Source organism: Idiotropiscis lumnitzeri, chromosome 13, assembly GCF_059441095.1.
Source record: "Idiotropiscis lumnitzeri isolate Australia: NSW breed Sydney's pygmy pipehorse chromosome 13, RoL_Ilum_1.0, whole genome shotgun sequence".
Lineage (NCBI taxonomy): Eukaryota > Metazoa > Chordata > Actinopteri > Syngnathiformes > Syngnathidae > Idiotropiscis > Idiotropiscis lumnitzeri.
Window position 1 is genome coordinate 10449379 of NC_142403.1, and position 21189 is coordinate 10470567.

The 21189-nt window shown below is 37.8% G+C and overlaps 3 protein-coding genes across 4 annotated transcripts; 2 read left to right on the forward strand and 1 right to left on the reverse strand.

The window, feature by feature from the left end:
• Positions 1 to 406: 406 nt before the first annotated feature.
• Positions 407 to 3986, reverse strand: rgs4 (regulator of G protein signaling 4). Its single transcript, XM_088313271.1, has 5 exons — positions 3833 to 3986; positions 3550 to 3654; positions 2449 to 2513; positions 1093 to 1256; positions 407 to 965 (listed from the first exon to the last, which is right to left on the reverse strand). The coding sequence occupies exons 1-5, from the start codon at positions 3874 to 3876 to the stop codon at positions 723 to 725; spliced, it is 621 nt and encodes a 206-aa protein (XP_088169397.1). The 5' UTR covers positions 3877 to 3986; the 3' UTR covers positions 407 to 722.
• A 5923-nt stretch (positions 3987 to 9909) lies between these two features.
• Positions 9910 to 14906, forward strand: fetub (fetuin B). The gene is made up of 7 exons (XM_088312240.1): positions 9910 to 10255; positions 10560 to 10673; positions 11267 to 11354; positions 11492 to 11658; positions 11927 to 12040; positions 12915 to 13001; positions 13873 to 14906. The coding sequence occupies exons 1-7, from the start codon at positions 10040 to 10042 to the stop codon at positions 14599 to 14601; spliced, it is 1515 nt and encodes a 504-aa protein (XP_088168366.1). The 5' UTR covers positions 9910 to 10039; the 3' UTR covers positions 14602 to 14906.
• A 919-nt stretch (positions 14907 to 15825) lies between these two features.
• LOC148324286 (fetuin-B-like) lies at positions 15826 to 19448 on the forward strand. Of its 2 annotated transcripts, none has more exons than XM_088313620.1 (7): positions 15826 to 16105; positions 16447 to 16560; positions 16680 to 16758; positions 17080 to 17246; positions 17403 to 17516; positions 17998 to 18126; positions 18860 to 19448. In XM_088313620.1, exons 1-7 carry the CDS (start codon positions 15914 to 15916, stop codon positions 19073 to 19075), a joined length of 1011 nt encoding a protein of 336 aa, XP_088169746.1. In that variant the 5' UTR covers positions 15826 to 15913; the 3' UTR covers positions 19076 to 19448. The 2 variants fall into 2 exon arrangements, with proteins under 2 accessions (XP_088169746.1, XP_088169747.1); XM_088313621.1 differs by having other exon boundaries at positions 18884 to 19448.
• The last annotated feature ends 1741 nt before the right edge of the window (positions 19449 to 21189 follow it).

Sequence of the window (21189 nt, forward strand, 5' to 3'; positions counted from 1 at the left end):
AGCCATTTCACACTCTGCTGGAAACTGTTCCGGTGGAAGCTTGACGATTGTCTTGATAAATCCAACACAACCGCAATGTAATGGCCAATTTTAATACTGCAACTATTATGAATAACAGAAATTATTTGCAACTACAGTACCATAAACATCACAAAGAAATCAACTTTAGTAATTTAATCAATCCATGTCATCTATTTATTTTAATTCCAAAGACACACACAAAACAAACACAATTTTGTGTAAGGGACAGCAATTCATAAACAAAATTACAATACATCGTGCATTTGTTTAAACACTCAATAATCATGCAAGCCTACATAAAAATCAGATGCTCTATTTTATTGTGAAAGCCCTAATGAAATTAGAGATCTAACATAAAGGCATGCTAAATGAGCAGATGTCGTATTTGATGTCTTCAATCAAAGGTTTCCATTGTACAACAGCTTCCTATATTTACTGCATGTCAGCAGTTAATATTGTTTTCAAACAAAACACCAAAAGAAAAGCATAGGACAACATCAACATCCAGAAAACGTCTTACATTCATTCATTTTTGAATACATCGAGGTAGTAGTTCAACACTGAGACAAAGCAGGCTGCATTTATGCATTTTTCTTTCTTCTTTAAAAATCAACATCTGTTGCCGTGCCAACAAAGCCAAATTCCTGCTTTTGACCCCAAGTCATCATGCATGTTCTTCCCGTATCCTATCGTATTCCTGTCTAGGCACCGGCCGCTGACTCCTGTTGGATAGCAGCGCTTTCGCAGACACTTTTTTCTTTCTTCCGTGCAACAGAAGCGTCGGCCTGAGATAAATCGAGGATCACCTTGGAGTGTAGGAAGCGTCTGTACGAATCTTTCTCCATCAAAAGGTAGATCCGCCTCTGAGCCTCGTCAAAACACCAATGAGAGGCGCTCAGCACATTCTGACCAGTTTCCTCTCTGGTCACAGCATCCAGGTTTACCTTCAACAAAGAATGACAAAAAAAATGTGATTATGTACTGCAATAATAGGCAGAGAATCTGTCATGATTTGGTTTTGAGTAAATACGTGTTTTATTCCTAGGTGTGCTCATTGGAAATCATTAGTACCTCATTCGGAGAGTCTTGCGCCACATATTGCTGGTAGATGAACTTTGCTTTCTTCTGCAACTTGCAAGTTGGAGTTTTCTTGAAGTCCTCACAAGCAAGCCAGAACTGCATGTTCTCTTGGCTGAACTCTGACTTCAGGAAGCTGGTAAACACTGTTCGACCCACTGGCAGAAACATCAAATACAGAATGATGCAAAGTTATACAAAACATCACGCTAAAATTAAAAAATACTCTGTATTTTTTTTTATGCTTTCTACAAAATCTGAACTACTATCGTGTGCCTCTGGTGATAATTTAACAAATTAAATATGATTTTTTTTTAAAAAGATATCATCATGAGTCAGCTGTGTGTCCAGCAGATAAAGTGGATATAAAAAGTTTACACACCCCTATTCACAGGTGCAAAATAAGTCATTTGCAAAAACCTTTTCCACCATCATTGTGACGCTTTACCTGTAGAAGAACCCACTTGAAAACAAAATCTTTCAAGGGAGGAAGTAAAAAAAAAAATATATATATATATATATATATATATATTGGAACATCTTAACTTTTTTTAATCAGAAGCATTTTAAATGGTGGCAGGTTTATGCTGACTCCCATTTTAGAAGAGTGTTGTTGTTGAATGTTTTAAAAAATGCAAGAAAGATTATGATAACAATATTGCCTTCAATCAATTGATTTCTACAATGATTCAGGTAGTTCCAGGAACGCTGTCGTTATTTTTATGAATGAAATACAATCTACCTGTCTACCTGGGCTTGAATCAAATCCACCAAAATTACGCACATCTCACTGTGCCAAAGCCAAATTGGACTACACCACATGTTCTCATTTAAAGTTGCAATCAAACTCATCATGATTCAAAATAATTTAACCAAATTAAATTTGGGAATTGTTATCATATCCTGTATCTATTACCACAGCTGTGTCCTGGAAAGACTGAAAATATGTCATGACATTCAAATGAAGTCATTGTGGTCATGCAAGGAGCAGGTCAGATCTTAGATGGTTACCCAAAGGCCATTGCTCTTCCACACACACACACACGCACGCACGCACACACACACTCTAGCACTCAAATCCCCTAAGGGATCTTCCAGTAGTGCGTTGCGACACGTAGCAGAGAATCAGAGCATGAGAATATATGCAACGCTCCCGTCTTAATGTTTGGTTTTCTAACTTCTTATTCAAATAAATCCAGACCACAGTATCTGACCAGAATGACCGTTTTTAAAACAATAACACGAAGGAATTAGTTTAGGTCCATAGGTAGCCTGCTTGATGTACAACTGTTCCTTTTTTTTTTTGTCTTTCTCTGGTTTTGGGACAATCGAACATTTTTTCACACTTACCTTCACAGTTCATCACACAGCTGAATGATTCCTTCCATTTCGTCACCTCAGCAACAGTTGGCACCCTAAAACATTTTATTTTTTACTATTATTAAGATTAAAGATAAAGATTAAAGATGTCTATCAGATTTTATACATATATATATATACATATATATATATATATATATACATACATATATATATGTATATATATATACATATATATATATATGTATATATATATGTATATATACATATATGTATATATACATATATGTATATATACATATATGTATATATATATATATATATATATATATGTATATATATATATATATACATATATATATATATATATATATATATATATATATATATATATATATATATATATATATATATATATATATATATATATATATATATATATATATATATATATATATATACATATATATATATATATATATATATATATATATATATATATACCTTTCCATGTTTACTGAGATGTTTTTGACCGTAAAATGAGTGTCGATAATCGATAAGCCGCGAGCGAGCCAGCAATCAATAATTGTTTTAAGGCTGAGAATAGCCTTCTCACCGGACTCAACTGACCAAATCAATGGCTGCAATCCTTTCCTAGCTGACATCTTGGAAGTAATTATCTGCAAGTGTCCCTGAAAGGTTACAAACTACAGTGAGATATACCCTCCATATAAATTAAGCTGACGGCAGGTTCATTAAGTCGGGAACAAATTGCTATCTCGTTTCAATGATGTTCTTTGCAAAATAGAATAAAAATGAAATCTTACTAAAAAAAAAAAAAAAACTGCTTGAAAAATGTTTTATGTATATATTTGAAGATGTTTGCTGTGTGTTTCTGCTGACTCAGAATTTAAAAATTTTTTCTTGCAATAATTTGATTGCATCACTCTAGGAAGAAACCTTTAAGTTGTTCGAATATGATTTGAACTGCTCATATTGCTATTTTCTGTGCTAATAAGGTCATCCGCTTAATTAACCAGACCACATTTACAGTCATTTCAACATCAATAACTTCACTATGTAGCTTTCTTCTATTTTATTCCATCCAAAAAATACACATATCCTTCTAACCTTTTTGCAGCTTCTTCATTCTTTTCTTTTTTCTGCTGCTGGTCCACTTCTTGAGACTCTTGCTTCTGGAGCAAGAAACTTATTTTATGTTTGATGTCCTTGGCACTGGATAGAAAAGTATAGAGTAGAGAGTGGATTCACAAAAAGCTGGAATCATCATCCACATTGTCTTTGCAGGCGGCCCAAAACATTTAAACTCAAATTATCTGAATCTAAAGTTCAGTAGTAAAGTAAAATCATTCATTTGAATTCATAAATCTCAGTAATGTGAACTCTTACTTACCTTTTCAGGCATGTTGCCGGAAGTGTGGCGAGTCCTCTACACATAGTGCAATGATAAGAAGCCCTAAATGTTCACCGTTTGTTTTGATACAACAAGAGTGAGGTGGCTTGAAGCAGTTTCTGAAGCTGATCATCAGTTGTCTCCACCCCTCTTCGTGCATATTGACCAAAATGCAACGATCACACTAGACAGCGGCAGGAGGAGGGAGGGTGTTGTTTACCAATGGAAAAGGAGGGCCTTAGATAGCTTTGTTGCTGCTTTGTCTATTATGTAAAACTTAGTACATCTTGTACATTCATGTTGAGAAGAACAAATTCAAAAATGCAGCGTTCACATATTTATTTGATAGTCACCCAATACATTATTTCATAGATAAATATACTTTCTCACAGCGTTATTCTCCACATGACATAGACGGCAAGGCTTGGCAAAAGTCCAGAGCCACTTTCAAGCAACAGCGAGAGTGCACTGTCGGATACACTATCATGCAGGATTATTCTCATTCCCCTCGGGTGCATCGCCCTTACTTTCATGTCAAAGCTGTTCAAAATTGCTAGACCAGGCCCAGTGGGCTTGCCTTCGGTTGCAGTGAAAACTACGCCGAATAGAATTCCTACACACCTTGTCTTTTGAGTGTTTAATGGAACAAATAGAACAAAAACTCCGGTTGAGTTGGAACAGCAGCTGGTCGCACCTCTCTCCCGTGGGATCAATAAGTCAAGCGACTTCTCTCGTGAGCTAATGGGTTGTAAATCAGTGGAGCTGCTTGTCCCAGTGTGTTTTGCATCTTTATTCAGTCTTGTCGGAGCAGCTAATGTGTGTGTGTGTGTAGTGCAGGTGTGGGCAAACTATGGCCCGGGGGCCACATGCGGCCCATTAAACCCATTAAAGCTTGAAAAAATGAAATGAATAAACCTTGTTAATTTTCTTAATACTGTGGTTTTTCAAAGACATATATATTGTTGTAATCATTTTGTTAACTTTCCTTTAAAATTGAATTGTATTTTTTTTTTTTTTTTCCAATGAGGTGAGGTTGCCAAAACACTCCATCCATCTGCTCCTGTCAAATTTGAGAACCCATTGTGACTGACCCGCCAATCAAAAAGTTTACCCATCCCTGGTGTAGTGGAAGCTGCAGCATATGAAAAGATTAATTTTACAAAGCCATAAAGCAAGCAGAACCACGCAGATTTTTGTTGGAAACACAGATTAGCAGTAAGTGACACATACTTGATTGCTCAGTAAACTTGTCGTGAAATGCTTTTATTGACTTTATGAGAAGAGGCTGGGAACATCTCCAACGAGTAGGATTCACAGAAGTCAAATGTTTATGCTTCATTCCTGGTCGTCTTGGTAAAGAAAACTGGACTCACTATTGGTCCATCAGGATATGCAAACCAGGTACAAGGCTCACATCAGATTTAGCAATCACTGGACGAACAAAATGAGCCATGGCTGATTTCGCGTCTTTAAATACTAAAAGGAAAGCGCATTTCAAACTTCCAGTAAATCGGGCCCATTTATTTAAATGCTCGTGAGCGTGGGAGTACAAGCATAAAAACAAGGCAATTTTAAACACTATCTACACCTTCAACATTTTTGTCCTCTTAGATGCTGGCTAAAAGCATCTCAAATTTCTATCAGTGTTTTTACTTGGTTGGAAACACGTGTGAGCGTTTAAGACATGCAGTGTTGCCAAATGTCCTCTTTTAATTAAAGGAGGAATGCTTTCACGTTTGGATGACATGAGGGGAGCTGGTCATTTAAAATAAAATTCTGGCCAGTTGATAAAGAAAGCTTTTTATTTTATTTTTATTTTTTTGCAATTGTGCTACAAACAGTGATCAGCAAGTTACCGCCAAAACTTAATAATAACTAAACAGTGCAATCATTATAGTCAGTAAAAGTCAAATATAGGGCAGGAAAATCGAACAACATCATGAAATATGTTTAATTAAGAAAAGTTTCTCTTCATATTGCCTTGGTGTCCAAAGGGGAAAACACACTAATTAACTCAATTAACCCTTTCATACATTATTCAGACCTCATTTGACTCTGCAACCCCGTGGCTGAATTTGTCGTGTGTGGATCGTTAAATTGATGTGAAATGTGCGATTCCACATTTCCTCTCCTTTCTCCTTTCTTTTCCGGCGCAGGTGATTTGGTTTGGGCTACTAAAGTACATGCGTTGTTCTGACAAAAACATTCGAAATGGCTCACTCCCTTTCTAATGACATGTTTTTGAAAGGGAGTCAGTCATTAGAATGAAAGGTTATTCAATTAATGTCCTCCTGTTTTCCATTGCCCACCATTAAAAAAAAGTCCCAAATTGCATTGCAAAAAGCAGACTTTCTTTAAAAAATTTAAAATAACAAGTAGTGATTGCCATTGCCTTAACGCTAATCCTCAAAAGATCACCACAACTCATTTACTGCCATTGACGGCTAAAGACGTCAAAGATTCTTTTTTTTTTTTTTTTTTTTTTTACTTGGCTAGTAGTGAATGAGTTAATCATGTTAAGTTTGGGGAAAATGGAAATCATGAACTGAGTCCTAATAAGATACACCTGAAGAAAAAGCATATTGTCACACTAACAAACACATTCTGCAGCTGTTTCCGGCTTTAATGAAATGACCCATAAAGCAGACCTGACGGTGCTGCCTTAAAGGGAGAAGGAGACGTTCACTGCTGATTTGTTTTGGAGGACTCATCAGTGAGCAAATAACGGAACAATGATGACTTGTGATGGGCCTACGTGAGAAACAGCATGCGTGGTGAAGGTTCGGACCCGGTATCAAAAGCAGCTGTGCTTTGTGACCGCTTTCATTGCTTTGATGTGACGTCACCTCATACAGCAATAATGGATGAGACAATGTGCAGGATGAGCTTTTGTGTGTATGCACAAATCCGTGCCGTTCGCTCACAATGATGCGTTTGCTACGAACTCTCTTTGTATCCATATGAAAGTAAGGGACAGGGTGATTTCTTTTTTCAGTACTAATTAAATGAAATTATTTCAACACAAAGATGTCAATCCCATCATCTTTGAAATTCATTTTTCATCCAACAAAGTGACTTTTGGGGAATTGCATTAAAAAGTTAAAGGTTCAATATCACATGGACACACTAATCATTTCATTAATCTTGGTATTACACTGTAATTGGATGAATCATCAATCTATGTTCTTGTGGCAGTACAGCAGTCATGTGTGGCGAGGTTCAGACCTGGTGAGGCACTGACTGACTGACATTAGTCAAATTTTAAATATTATAAATATTATAAAATATTATAAATATTATAAATATTATAAATACGATAAATATAAATAATATACATATTATAATTATTATAAATATTATAAATAAATTAATAAAGTATTTTGTCATACCAGAGCCCAAGTGCATCACGCACCCAAAAAAGAGAAATCCGCAAAACTCAAATGGTTAAAAACAGTTTAACACTGTATCCCCTCAATTGAGTTGTTCAAACGTAGCCCTCAGTCTTTTAGCAGTTATCTTCAAACATGTCGAATGCATTTTGAAACAAATCTCTGAATTCACTCAACTGGCTCTTTAATGACATGCGTTGAATCTGTACTTGAAAAAAAAAAGAAAAAAAAAAATATATATATATATATATATATATATATATATATATATATATCATGAGCCTATAGTGAGAGCACTTCATCCAACCACCTCTGTTGACACCAACTCCCTCGTGAGTAAACTCATTCACTACCAGCCGAGTAAAAAAAAAAAATCTTTGACGTCTTTAGCCGTCAATGGTAGAAAATGAGAGCAAGTTATTAAACACCGCCAGTTGCCCATCATCTGTGCATGAAAAAATACTTTTCACTTTCCTTTCCTTTTTTTTCATGTCTCAGTTTCATGTCAGGAAATTAATGAAGTGGCGCCACCTAGTGCCAGAGAAGAGGTAATGACACTGACTGAATTTGATCTAGGTCAGTGATTTGCAAGACGGCTCCCTTTCACTGATCATTGCCTTCTTATAAAGATTGTCAATATGTGACAAGTTTTTCAGTTCTGCTGACGTCACGCCCCACTTTTATTGACTTCTAGCGCCATCTTCCGCGCTCTCTTGGAAAGAACGGAACATAAACCCTTTCATCCCTGTTCTCCGGACGTCTTACAAAACAAAAACCATCTTGAAATGACAAAACACAAACACCAGTCCACCCTCGGACATGTGAGGTCTCCAATTTAGACTTTTAATCTGAATTTATTTCAACAGTTTTGAACCACTGTTCCAGTCTAAAACCTACTTACTTTTTTATTAATTTGGCTAACAGGTGGATGTATTGCAATCATGTCTTTCTTTAATTTATTGCAGCATTGCCATTAGTCAAATATTTTTTGGGTCTTTCTATTTAAATTTTTTTTTCTTGGGACTTTTTTTTTTTTAATCTTGCTGTGTTATAATTGCCTTATTTCATCTTACTTGCAATGGTTAAAAAAGTTAAAGCTGCTTTAAAAGTTGTTATGGAGCAAAATCTACTTTATAAAGAGCACAGGGCCAATATTCACCCTTGTTTGTGCACGTCATGTCATGTACATGCACATGTCAGAGGCTATCGACATGACATGCATGTGCACACATGAACCATGTACTCTGAGGCCCACAATGCCATCTATGCTTTCAACATTCACCTTACATACAAAAAAAAATGCGCTTGGTCTCAGGCTTCTTTCCATGAGGACCTGAATGAAAATGTTTTGAACAGAGGTGAAAGTCACTGAGTTTGAGAAATTGTTTGATTGCAGAACTTGCTTCTAAAAGTTGCGCAACCAAATGTTGAGGGGTAGCCAGTCATTGCTTTGTTATTTGTGGTCCGCTGTTTCAGTAAATGTGTCAGAATGATTACGTTAGTTTCAAGTTGCTTTATTGACCTTCTGTTTTTGTTAATGGAAGACTATTATCATTGTTCCCATGTGTGTACAAGATGAATTTAAAAAATATTACTTCACAGTAGTCAAGCATTTGACTTTTGTAAGCGAACTTGTTAGCCCTTGCAACATATCGACTTTTAGATTGAACTGGAGGAAGCTTGAGGCTCATAGTTCAAACACTACCAAAAGTCAATTAAATTCTATTAACCCTTTGTAAGGTGGAAAAAAAACAAAAAAAATAAAGTTTTACGATCACAAAATTAAAGTTTTTAAAACTAAATCTGACCTTTAGTCACAAATGTACATTACTGATTTAAATCAAATGATAAATGGACAATATTTATCATGCTTCACATAAAATTTCACATTCTGATTCCTCAGCCGTTGTCCGCTTTGCAAACTGGACTCTCATACTTAAGCTAAACCTTCCGCATTCACTTTCGATGTTCACGCTGCCAAAATTTTGCTCTTGGGTCAAAGTGTGTCGAAGCAGAGATTCAATTTTTTTTTTTTTTTTCATCTTTATTGTTAAGACGACCTCCTCACAATTTGCATGTTCTTCCTTTAGTGCTTTTCTCCAAGTGCTGCAGCTTCCTCCCACATTACAAAAAAAAATGTTAAGTTAATTAAAAACTAAGTAGCTACCTATTTTATAAAAGGTAAGAACAGCAAGCATTCTTTTTTACGTGTTGAAAGATTTTGTATTTTCATTTCAAAGACAATGATCACATGACGGTTCCGGGTTGTACGTGGTCCAATACTCAGTCAATGTTTGCTCTCATTACATAATTTGACTTTGTGAGATGATTAATTTTATGTTGGCATGTTGTGGTCAGTGATTTCCTTTACTCATTATGTTTTGCCGTCGTTTCCCTGGGCATATTTTCCTGCAAAACTCTATCTTGACTTTTCTGTATTCTTTTTATTGAAACTGAAATTAACCAAACGACCAATTACATGATTAGATCAAGTCATATAGCGCTCACCTATTGTCCCCCGTCACCCCAGAGAACAGATCGGCTCCCTTATGCAAGTCGGCATGTTATTTGATCAATCGGCCCACAGGTCAATCAGCAGATCAACCCCGGTGGGACTGTGTGTTTTGAGTGAGGGGTAAAGGGTCAACGGTTATATTTACTTGGTGTGACAAGAAGGAGCCGCACATGTCTGTGTGGTGGATGGTCGTCAGGGGTGCCTTTTAGCTTCAGGATATAAAAAGGTCCCCCCCCTTGCCTCTCCCGACATCTCTCTGACCAGGTTGTAGTGCTCGGAAGCGTGACATTGGAGGTCTGCACCATGGCGATGTGTTTCCTGTTCACGCTGCTGTTGGCTTTGGGCTGCGTGCACATCCATGGTGCCCCAGTGGACCAGGACGCCATCGCGATGGAGTCTTGTGAAGATGCTTTGGTGATGGGCGCTGCCAAGGAAGCTCTTACTAAGATTAACCGGAACAGGGAGGAGGGCTACATCTTGGCACTTCATCGCTTGTCCAACGCGCACTCCACAAAGCACGTGAGTCTCACCTGTGACTGCTCTTGAACAGCCCAACACATGTTGTGTTGCTAAGGGGTGTTTGTATCTGGTTCTTTTGGATTTATGTAGACTTGCTAGGCTACCAGAAATAATGTATTTCTTTGGAAATTCCAAGTTTGAGTTGCTCTGCGAGAGAAAGTAGCGGTCATAAAAGTAATAGGAATGTACTCGTTTTGGGAGAAAAAAAACTCCCAAACAATTTGTTACTAAATTGCTGCTCATCAATGGATCATGTCAACAATTGCTGCAATTACATGTTGAACGTGTCTGATGTACATTACAGGGAGAAAACGGCATTGTATTTTATCTGACCTTGGATGTTGTTGAGACCAACTGCAGTGTGCACAGCAAAAAGGACTGGAAGGACTGCACGGTTCGCCCCACAGAACAAACACCTGTAAGTAACAACGCTCAAACAAATTGAAGTTATTTTTTTCTCAGCACTCTGTAACTGGGTGAATTTATTTGTTATTTGGACTGTGAGGCTCGCCCCACGGTAGAAGCGTAATTTTTTTCCAATAATACACAATACACTTTTATTCACAATAAACATTTGAATAAATTATAATGTATTAAATTATAAATGAAATTATAATATATTAATTAAATTATAAATAAATAAATTGGAAAATTATATTATATTATAATATATTATAAATTATAATAATTGTATATCGATATGACTGAGTACTGATGCCTGGTATTGGTATTGGGCCAATCCTGGAATTATTTCAAGGTACCAGTACTCATATGGGCTGTTGATACTAGCGACCGATTCTTAAACCAAGAAAACTCTGACATGGAGTAAGTCCTCCTTGGCAATAGGTGGTGCTATTCTGACATGATTGTTCACTATTTAAAATTTTATATCAAAACTTAGTAACTTGAGAGGACACTCATTCTGCTATTGGTCTGAAGAAAAAAATGTTATAGAACATCCCTAATTGCAAGACACGAAATCCATTTTATTTGAATGATTTTGTCCTGCAGGTATACGGACAGTGCAAAGCAGCTATCTACATGAACAGGGTGAACAGGGTGGTGCGTCTCTACAAGTACAACTGTGTTATCAGACCAGGTAGATGCTCGTCATTATTTACTCATTTTTACACGGCCGTTCTTTTTCAAATCTTTCTGCTATCAAACTAAAAATGGCACTAAAGACATTGGAGTAGCTATATACTGTATTATTTTTTTCTCTCTCTTTTCATTTAGTGCCTGCTGAAAGGGTGAACAAATTGTGCCCGGACTGTTTAAGTCATATCAGTTTCGATAGTGCTGAAATTCAGAAGACGGTCTCTGAATCTTTGAAGAAGTTCAACAACGAGAGTGGATTGGCCAATCAATTTGCTCTACTGAAAATCACCCGAGCAACATCAGGGGTTTGAGTTACACTTGCCAACACTCAGCATGACTTTGCGTGACACATATTACATTGTAGCAACATATATTTTCTCTACTGAACTCTGCACTCTTCACAACAATCAGAATCAAATTGACTTTATTTCACCAATTTGACCATAAAACACTCCAAACTATGTAAATGTTTGATCATTTGAGTGTCTGCTGTTTACAGAGTGAAGTTCTCTGTATGATCGCCGCTCAGGAATCAATTTCCTAATTTTGTTATGCCTATTCCTTTTTGTCCAGATGGCCATGGGAATGTATTACCTTGCTGAGTACAGCATCCAGGAGTCAAGCTGCCCCAACAACAAAGATGCAGGGATGGACAAACCCTGCCCACTCATGGAGTGCGAGTTTGCCGTGAGTCTGGACAAAGCTCGTTTAATACAGCGAAACTCAGAATCATTTGTAGGGATGAAAGAAATAATCGATTCTCTACATGCCGATCCCTGGACTAAATGTGTGCTTTTGCCTGCCCTTTGTGTCCTTGCGTGGGCTTTCTTCGAGGTATTCTGGCAAAAAACAAAACCCAGCACCTTAGCTCGATTGAAGGCCTTAAAATTGACCCTAAATGGGATTGATTGTTTGTCTATATGGAATGTGTCTTGGACAGCTCTGGGTCGCACAAAAGATCTACATTTGCTATTCGTATTGACATTAGCCACCGAATTACCGAATCAACTCAATATACTTGCCGAAAAAAACATTTCATGGTCCAAAAAATAAAATAATCACTCTAATCAAAATAGTAAATCTTATATGATAGTCGATGTCACGCTATTCTTTTGTCAAAGGCAGACAAAGGATGTTTTTTTTTTCTATTTGGTCTTATTTTAAATCCATCTATGTTGCTACTAGGCCTCATCCTAGCTAACACTAAGCTAGTTCATCTCTCAATTCCAAAAGGTTGGGAAACTCCCTTTGTGTTGGTGTAGCACACCACTTACAGGCCAACAGCGATGCGTTAGCGGGCCAAATAATCCTGTTCTGCGTTTTGATTCAAATTGGAGAATTTGGATTTTGGGTTTGTCTTCATTGGCTAATTTGCTACACTTCGAGTCACTACCGAGTCGTTCAACAGCGCTAGTGTCCTGTCAAGTCGGGCGTTCCCTCCCTCTCATCTAAAGCCAACGTCTCGAGCCCCGCCGCCCTCCAATGAAAATAAGCAGTGCAGAAAATGAATGGATGGATGAGTTATTAAATCGCTGCTTGTCTTTTGTTATTTTCCCTTTAGCACAAAGGTTTCTGTAAGGCCTCCCACTTCCACACTCCCACAGGTGATAGTGAGTTCAACGGAGCGTGTGAGATCTATGAGCCCGAGGTAAGGACACAAAACATTATTTCAGCATCTCGTAGTATTATGATCCATACTCTCAAAGCCAACTGAAGAGTTTTTGCCTTGTTGCGTGTTCAAATGATTGGCTTCACTGGAACAGCATCTGTCGAGCTTTAAGGAACAAAGGCTTTTTACGATATCGCCTCATTCAGCCATTCACATCCCGATTAATGATGTTGACTGAGCTTAGCTGCCAGAATGTTACTAGATTTAATTATCAGTATTCTAAGCCTAAGTCAATCATTCATGATCTATTGATTTGCGCACATGTGTACTTTGGTGAACAAATGTTGTTTTGGGGTTTTTCAGGTGCCACAGATATTTAAATGGTTTCTGGGTAATTTTAGGCTGCTGAGTCCGACAATGATATTCCTTTTGTTTTTTTTTGTTTTTTTTAGATATTTTGGACCTTTAAGGGTCTGATAATGATTGCGCTTTGACAGTTTTCGAAATGTACATTGATCGTCATTGAAAAGAGTGTTTTTTCATTTGTTTGAATCTAATATTAATATCAAAGGCATCTGCGATAACGATTAACATTTTTCATGATATCGCATCACAAATGAAAGAACATTGTAAGAACGTGCTTGTGAAGACAAATACAGCCTCAGTAAGTAGGAACATAAAGAAAAGACCAATGTCAGAACTTGCATAGCATAACTTTTTTTTTTTTAAAACTAAAATCAATTTGAAAAAAACTGCCATTTTCTGATTCAGCGATATCAAAAAATGTCAAAAACTTTCTTGGCACCCAAATGTGCGTGTGTAATTAAAACTGGTGTATGAACATGTGTTTGCATATATAACTTACCCAATCTTCATAGTAGCACAAACACTCATCGCCATTTTTTTCCAGGCTGCTGAACGAGAGAAGAAACTCCATTTTATGGGCGGCGAGGGCGATCACAGTCACAACGACACCCACCCACATAGCCCCAGTCACGACGAAGCGCATGCCGTCGACGCGGCGCACACTCACGACCACATCCACGACCACACCAAGAGTCACGCTCACCATGACACCAAGCATGCCGAGGACAGCGACCACCACCACACACACGACCATCATGACGGAAGCGCCCACAGGCACGCTCACGACCACTCCCACGACCACGGACACGGACACGATCACGTGCACGCACACCACGCCAAGGCGCACGATCATAGCGGCGACTCGCCCAACCAGCACCATAACTATAAGCACGCAGAAGGGGTGCACACCCATGAGCATGACCACGAGCTGGCCCTGGACCATGACCACAAGCACGCCCACTTGCATGAACATGAGCACCACCATCATCATCATGCGCATGACCACGAGACAACAGTTCATGACAATCCAAAGGGCACGGTGACGCTGTTGCCGGCCATGGGCAAAACCGTGCCCTTGCTCCCCGATGAGCCCGCAGCTGAAGAAGGAGTTGTGCTGCCTCTCATCCCTGATCCCCAGATCCCCGGTGAGATGCAACCAACTATTCGGCCCTTCCCTACTTCAGTTTCATCTCAGTGCGTACCCCAATCAGAACGCCATACACTGGTGGAAGAACTCTTTGCAGAAGACCCTCTGTTCAAGCCCGCCGCTTAGGATAGACACACACCAATAGAATGAAGTGTACATGTTCTAACTTGACAGAAACCGCCTCATCGGTGCTAATCATAACATTAATCCTGTTGAGATCGAAACGTGGATGCTTCATTTCCTCTTGATTGCGCAATATAAATAAAAGATGGAAAAATTCTCATCTAATATTTGCAAGCCTCTGATATTGTCACGTTGAAATCAATTTCAACTCCAGTTCTTGTCAGTTCACGCAGCACTCTTTTTTTTCTTTTTTTTTTTTTTTTTTACCGGCCCAGGGCACAATGAAAAATAAAATTGAACATGCCATATGTCCAGCTTGTTTCATTATTTATCTCACTTTTAACACAGCATGGCACTGACAATTCAACGTGATCTAAACTATGCTTTTTTTTTTTTTACATCACTAAAATTTTTTTTAAACATATGAAGGCCTATAGTAAACAGCATTCTCAAAGTCACCCATCCATGCATTTCTTTCTGCTAACCAGGGACATGTTGCAGGGCCAGCAGCCCAGATTTCCCACTTCCAAGCCACTTCATTCAACTTTTTCTGGGGGATTTCCAGGCCTTCCCAGGTCAGTTGAGAGACGTGGTCTCTGCAGTATGTCCTGGGTTTCCCTCCCCCACGGAGTCGTGCCAAAACACCTTTCCAGGAGGTACCCTAACCAGATGTCCGAGGCACCTCATCTGGCACCTCTGGATGTGGAGAGACTACGAGCCCCTCCTGGTTTACTGAGATTTTCATCCTATCTCTCAATTCGATATCTCATTGAGCGGCGATTGCTTGCAAGTATTTGCATTTGTGTTTTAAAGCACTTTGTGTTGCATTTTTCAAGTTTGAAAAGTGCTACATGAATACAGTTTGATTTCATTCGAACATCACAAAGTCATTAAAATAGCGGTTTGTATATAAACGAAATATACATTATACAACTACATTTTCTATACATCAGCAGCTACTGATTTGTTTTTTTTCAAGTGAAGCAAATAACACCTGTACTCTGTCAAGAACTTAGTCAATTTTGGTGTGGGTTAGTATAAAGCAAAATCAACGTCTTGAACGACTCAGAAGAAGACTCAGAGTGCACTTTGACCCTGCTATCGTCTTTGGCCCACACATCATCAGATCCTGTTCCTGTTGACTCACCTTATGGGCTCGGGGCAAAAGTCCACAGTGAGCCTTGAACATGCACATTCAAAAAAAAAACTGAGATTTTCTATAGAGAAGGCTACAGTAAAAGGACGCTTGAAATGTCGATTTACCATCGAGGGTAGCTTTTCGTCATTGTGATTTTGTTGCGTGTCAAGGTTGAGGATGTTTCTGTCATTGCTGTGCCTGTTCGTGCTGCCACACGGGAGTGTAGCCGGATCCGATTCTTCTGGCTGCAATGACGCACAAGTGCTGAGAGTTGCTGAGGAGGCTCTCGAACAGATAAATCAGGATCGGACCCACGGATATATTCTCAGCCTCAATCGAGTGTACGATTTCTCGCAGGTCCTTGAAATGGTGAGCGGGCATTCTCATGAACAATTAAGTTTTAATTAAGTTATTCAATAATAGTGTCTTGGAACGTATTAATTTTGATGATCTCGTTACAGAAATATTTCATTAAATCATTCATTTAATAATTCTTTTCAATTTCTGCATCTCGAAATGACATGACTTCTGTATTGTAGTATTTTTCAATCACATGACTGCTAACGTTAGCATGAAGTGTTAAAACTGCACTTGCTTGAGCAAAGCTTGCATATCTTAATACATTTAGTAGGTCCTGACAATACTTTTGTAAATTTTTTTCAAACCATAACTCACTGTCATATGTGTCATTTGTTTGTATGCGAGGCCAGGACAACGACAAGTCTCTGCACAAAATAAGCCTCGATGTCATAGAGACCAAATGCCACATCAGCAGCAGGAAACCATGGAAACAATGTGAAGTTCGGGGTGTTGCTTCTGTTCCTGTAAGTATGAAATATGGTAACCGTTCAGCACATGCAAAAAATGTTTTTTATTTTAACATTGAGCCACCAGATCGACTAAATATTTTTGTTCTCTCTTTCTTTTGTTTGCCTTCTAACAGATGTATGGGGAGTGTCTGCTGTCTGTATACGTTGACCCTCAAGTCAGACTTCAAAGTTACTCGTGTGCACTCCGTCAAGGTATTTTGGCACATTTTTGTTTTATTTATTTTTGTTACACAATAACACACAAGAACAATAGGCTACTGTCTCTTCAAACGGATCACTTTGATCTTGTAATTTGTTATTTAAAAAAAAAAAAAAGAAGGGAAATGTCAATTCAATAGATAGGCTTTATGATTTTCACAGTATTTTATAAACTGTGCAACATGGAAGAATAAAAATCTCTGAATGGGAAAAACAAAAGACCAGGTGGAAACAATTGGATTCCAATTGATTGCAAACTTTGTCTGGGAATGTTGGCTCATGTTGGCTGTTAACCCACACAATATTTGTGTTTAGTTCCAGCTACTGAAGTGTTGGACGTTTGTCCGGACTGCCCCATAGCGGAAAACATAAACGAACCGGTCATCAAAGAAGTAGCACATCTCTCCGTGCAGGCATTCAATGAAGACAGCTCCCTCCCCAATTACTTCGTCCTGGAGAATATTACAAGAGCCAGTTTACAGGTTGAAAAACTAAATTCAATTGATTGTAAAGAAGACTGAAATTGTCAATTTCAGTTTCCTTTGAAAATTTCATTCTGACATTGAGAAAAATAATTCAGCCTTGTATTATTATTTTGTGTGACTTTTAACATGTGCTTTTGAATGTCTCTTTGTAAGTGGGTGGTTGGGCCGTGTTATTTTGTCGAGTTCACCATAGTAGAGACTACTTGTGCCAAAGAAACAGACGTCAGTGAACAGCGCAATTGTGAGCCCATGGACCGACCACTTGCTGTAAGTATAACAAAAAAAAACTTTCGATGCAAGGTCGGACAAATGTGAAAAAGCTTAATACAGCACGCGCACATTGGAGTTATGTCCAAGTGTTTCAGACGTCCAAAGCAAATGCAACTATTGATGGTAGTTAGAATGAAGATTACAACCAATAGTGTTTGTTTTTATGTCATTCAGTATACAGAGAGGAGGAAATCGGCATTATTATTCTTTTGAATTTTTTTTTTCCAATTTAATTTTCTCCTTTTTAGCTGGGGACGTTTTTATAGAAAACGACCCTGCAAATATAAGTTATGCTATAGAGTCAAAACATTTGAGTTTGACACCAAAAGACAAATGTGAGGAAAAATAGCGAAATTTTTTATTATATATTTTATTATATATTTTATATATATATATTTTAGGTATGTATGTATGTATGTATATATATATATATATATATATATATATATATGCATTGAGTGTCTTTTTCTTTTTTCAGCATCGAGGCTTCTGTTTGAGCTCTCACTTGGAAGATGCTAATGATGGAGATTTCAGATTCATTGGCACTAAAGATTTGTTCCAGAACAGAGCGACTGTAGATGTTAAGTGTGAGATATATGAACCTCAGGTAAATGATTATAATTTTCAGTTTCAAGATCCTCTTTATAAAGGTACCCGTTTTTTATGTAACCATCGTGTTATGTTGCGAGTCAAATTGAATTGTTTAAATGTTTAAAATGAAAGAAAGTAATTGTTGGAAATCTTAAGTAACATTCAACTACTCCTTGTAGTTTTTTTAATCTATTTTTTTTTTTAATTTATATGCTGTATTCAATATATTGAACTCACACTGACACAAGTAGGTAAAAGTCGTGAAGAAAGTCTAGTTTAGCTTATAGGCAAGGCAATAAGCTAAAATTTATATTCCACAATTTAAATTTAAAATTAAAGGGGAAGTAAACCCCCAAAATGTTATTTGCCATGAAATGTTCTATGCACCTGCATTATTCGAAACACTTATCTGAACACTAAGCCGTGATTGGTCGTTACCTGAGCCCTTGCAACTGAGATATCATTTTCAGTCAACAGAAGTGACAAAATGGCCGCCCCCTGAGATGGACAAAAACGGGTTGATTTTACTACTTAACTTATTTTTCTACAAGCGGCCCTGCATAGAACATATTCCCGTTAAAAAAAAAAAAAAATTGAAAAGACCCCTGTCAAGGTGTACCAACGATATCAGAGTAACTTAAAATACGCACATGATTTCAACTTTGCTTTATTTTCTAACTCGGCGTAGCCTCTCACCAGTGTTTCTGAGAGCAAGACGGTGATCTGACAAAGCATTTTTCCTCTCTCAGCCGTCTGATGTTGAGCGTCAGCAGCAGCACCACCACGTGTGTTTGCACGAGCACATGAACTCAACGACATGCAGCTCAGGTCAAGGTGACTCCACATCAAGGGGCCGCCTGGGGATTGTCTTGGAACAGCCGGCATCTTGCAGATCAGCTCCTCTGGCCAGTTCATGTCCAGGTCCTCGTAGATATGAGCTTGGTTTTAGTAAATGCAAACTTTGATTGCCAATTCAGTGTATCATTTTTGTCTTGTGTCTGAAAAAAAAGAGCACAAATAAAATGTTTTGGGGATAAAGTTCAAAATGTCAAATGCTTCAATGTAAAGGAAAAAAAAGTATGTTTTCACACGTTGACACTACACCTTGATTTCAGCTCACATTGGCTTTTTATTTTTACTAAGTAAGAGGAGGCCCTCTTGATATGACAATGTTTGTTTTTGGGGTTTTTTCATCACACGTACACACAAGCACATCTTCATGTTAGCAATAATGGATCGACTGGTGGAGAATGCAAATCAACCCCCTCCCGACCTCCAAAAAAGGCGCCATCATTTGTGTATATGATAAAAAAAATGTTTTCCTATTTTGTATTTTTGTTCTTAACCTTAATATTAAACCATGAAAATTAGTCTTATTTCTTTTTTTGTGTGTTAGATTAAAAACCGAAAATCCAAATACTGAAAAAAACGTTTTTTTTTTCTCTGTGCCAATTCAAATGGGAAATAATGGATGACAGTTACTCTGTATATTTATATGAGGAATATTTATGGGTAAGATAAAATAGCCAAATGAAAAACAGAGACGAGGGTAAAGAACGCGTACAGCTTGAGGACGCCTGTGGTAATTAATGAGCCTAATATTCTGCATTGGGGTTGCAGCAACCCCGATTGAATCCAGATCATATTCGTTTTGATAACAACTCTTGTGAAAATAAAATTTAAAAATATTTTGTATAAGCAACAAAATGTACTTCTATATGCATTAAACCCACCGCCTTACTTTGCTTTATTATATTCAATCAAACAGCACGAATGCACAAATCCACACGATTTCCCCTGTAATTCAAAATCTGTCCACACGATGTCAGCCTAACATTGGCTAGAAACACAGCTGGGAGAAAAAAATGCCAAAACTTTGTGCTGACAACAGATTGATATTAAAAGTGAACCATAATTTTGAATGTGACATAACACGTTGCCCCACAATTGTGATTTTATCGGTTTTTTATTTTCATTTGTGATGTACTTTACGGTTGAAAGCGACATCAAATAACAAGACATGAACGCTACAATGCTGAAAGCAGCATGATGGTGCATGCTGTCTGATTTTTGGCAATGCAACAAAACAAATGATTGAATTCATTTCTACGAGAGGTGAAGCATGTGCTCAGTAAATAATTGTAAAACAGTAATTGCTTACCTGTTTTGGGAGGGACAATAAAATGATTCATTCCAATTAAATGTCTGACTGAACGAGGACATGGAAGCCAGTATTAACTGTTGTTGTTTCAAACAACGACTGCACTGTCCTGAACTGCTGAACACATTTAGATGTAAATGCCACAAAATAAAAGCGAGGATTCTGAATTTTTGTCTCATATTGATCTTTGGAACTGAAACCCAACTGTCTTCTGTATACAACATTTGGGGTATGGTCACAAACAAGCACAAAGTCAGACCCAAACCACTCTAGATTCTACACGTCCCCTCTTCAACAAATAATACAATATATATTACAATAATGTCTGCAGAAATGATGTCAACAAATGAGAAGAAGCGGGAAACACATAAATGTAAGTAATATATTTGTGTTTCCAGAGCTGGGCACTTGACCCTTTTTTGTCGGTCATCCCCCACCCTCTGGCCGCGACATAGCTAAAGGCTTAAGGGGACGTAAAGGGATTGGGCCCCAGAAAACTGCATTCATGTGAAAATGGGAGAAAGTCACAGGAATGAAGATCTTACTTGAGATTTGGCAGTTGCCAGGATAGTTGCCAGAGTGTGAGCAGGGCTGGCCATGAGCCACCCCTGGCCACCACGTAGCTCTGCCCCTGATCAAAATCTTCACAGCAGTTGTCATTATCGCCTCTATTTACATCACCATGCCAAGAGGGTGAAAAAAAGTCTATTTCATCAAAATATGGAATAAAAATTACAATCTGCTTTCAAACATAGGATGCAAAAGTAAAAATCCATCATAAAAAAAACTCAAAGTACTAGAAAAATCTATTTAATTAAAGAAGTGTGTTTCATTCCATCACTATGCAGTACATGCAGACAAAGAGCCAAGAACATCCTGTGAAGAAGAATATACGCCACTTCACCATGTGAAGCCTTA

Excerpts from the sequence above, each read along its gene's own strand:
- rgs4 (XM_088313271.1), bottom strand. The coding sequence starts at position 3,876 with ATGTGTAGAGGACTCGCCACACTTCCGGCAACATGCCTGAAAAG. Across the intron at positions 3,655-3,832 it reads CCGGCAACATGCCTGAAAAG|TGCCAAGGACATCAAACATA; the intron begins GTAAGTAAGAGT and ends TTTTCTATCCAG. Across the intron at positions 966-1,092 it reads CGCAAGACTCTCCGAATGAG|GTAAACCTGGATGCTGTGAC; the intron begins GTACTAATGATT and ends TCTTTGTTGAAG.
- fetub (XM_088312240.1), top strand. The coding sequence starts at position 10,040 with ATGGCGATGTGTTTCCTGTTCACGCTGCTGTTGGCTTTGGGCTGCGTG. Across the intron at positions 12,041-12,914 it reads TCATGGAGTGCGAGTTTGCC|CACAAAGGTTTCTGTAAGGC; the intron begins GTGAGTCTGGAC and ends TTTTCCCTTTAG. Across the intron at positions 13,002-13,872 it reads GTGAGATCTATGAGCCCGAG|GCTGCTGAACGAGAGAAGAA; the intron begins GTAAGGACACAA and ends ATTTTTTTCCAG.
- LOC148324286 (XM_088313620.1), top strand. The coding sequence starts at position 15,914 with ATGTTTCTGTCATTGCTGTGCCTGTTCGTGCTGCCACACGGGAGTGTA. Across the intron at positions 16,759-17,079 it reads CTCGTGTGCACTCCGTCAAG|TTCCAGCTACTGAAGTGTTG; the intron begins GTATTTTGGCAC and ends ATTTGTGTTTAG. Across the intron at positions 18,127-18,859 it reads GTGAGATATATGAACCTCAG|CCGTCTGATGTTGAGCGTCA; the intron begins GTAAATGATTAT and ends TTCCTCTCTCAG.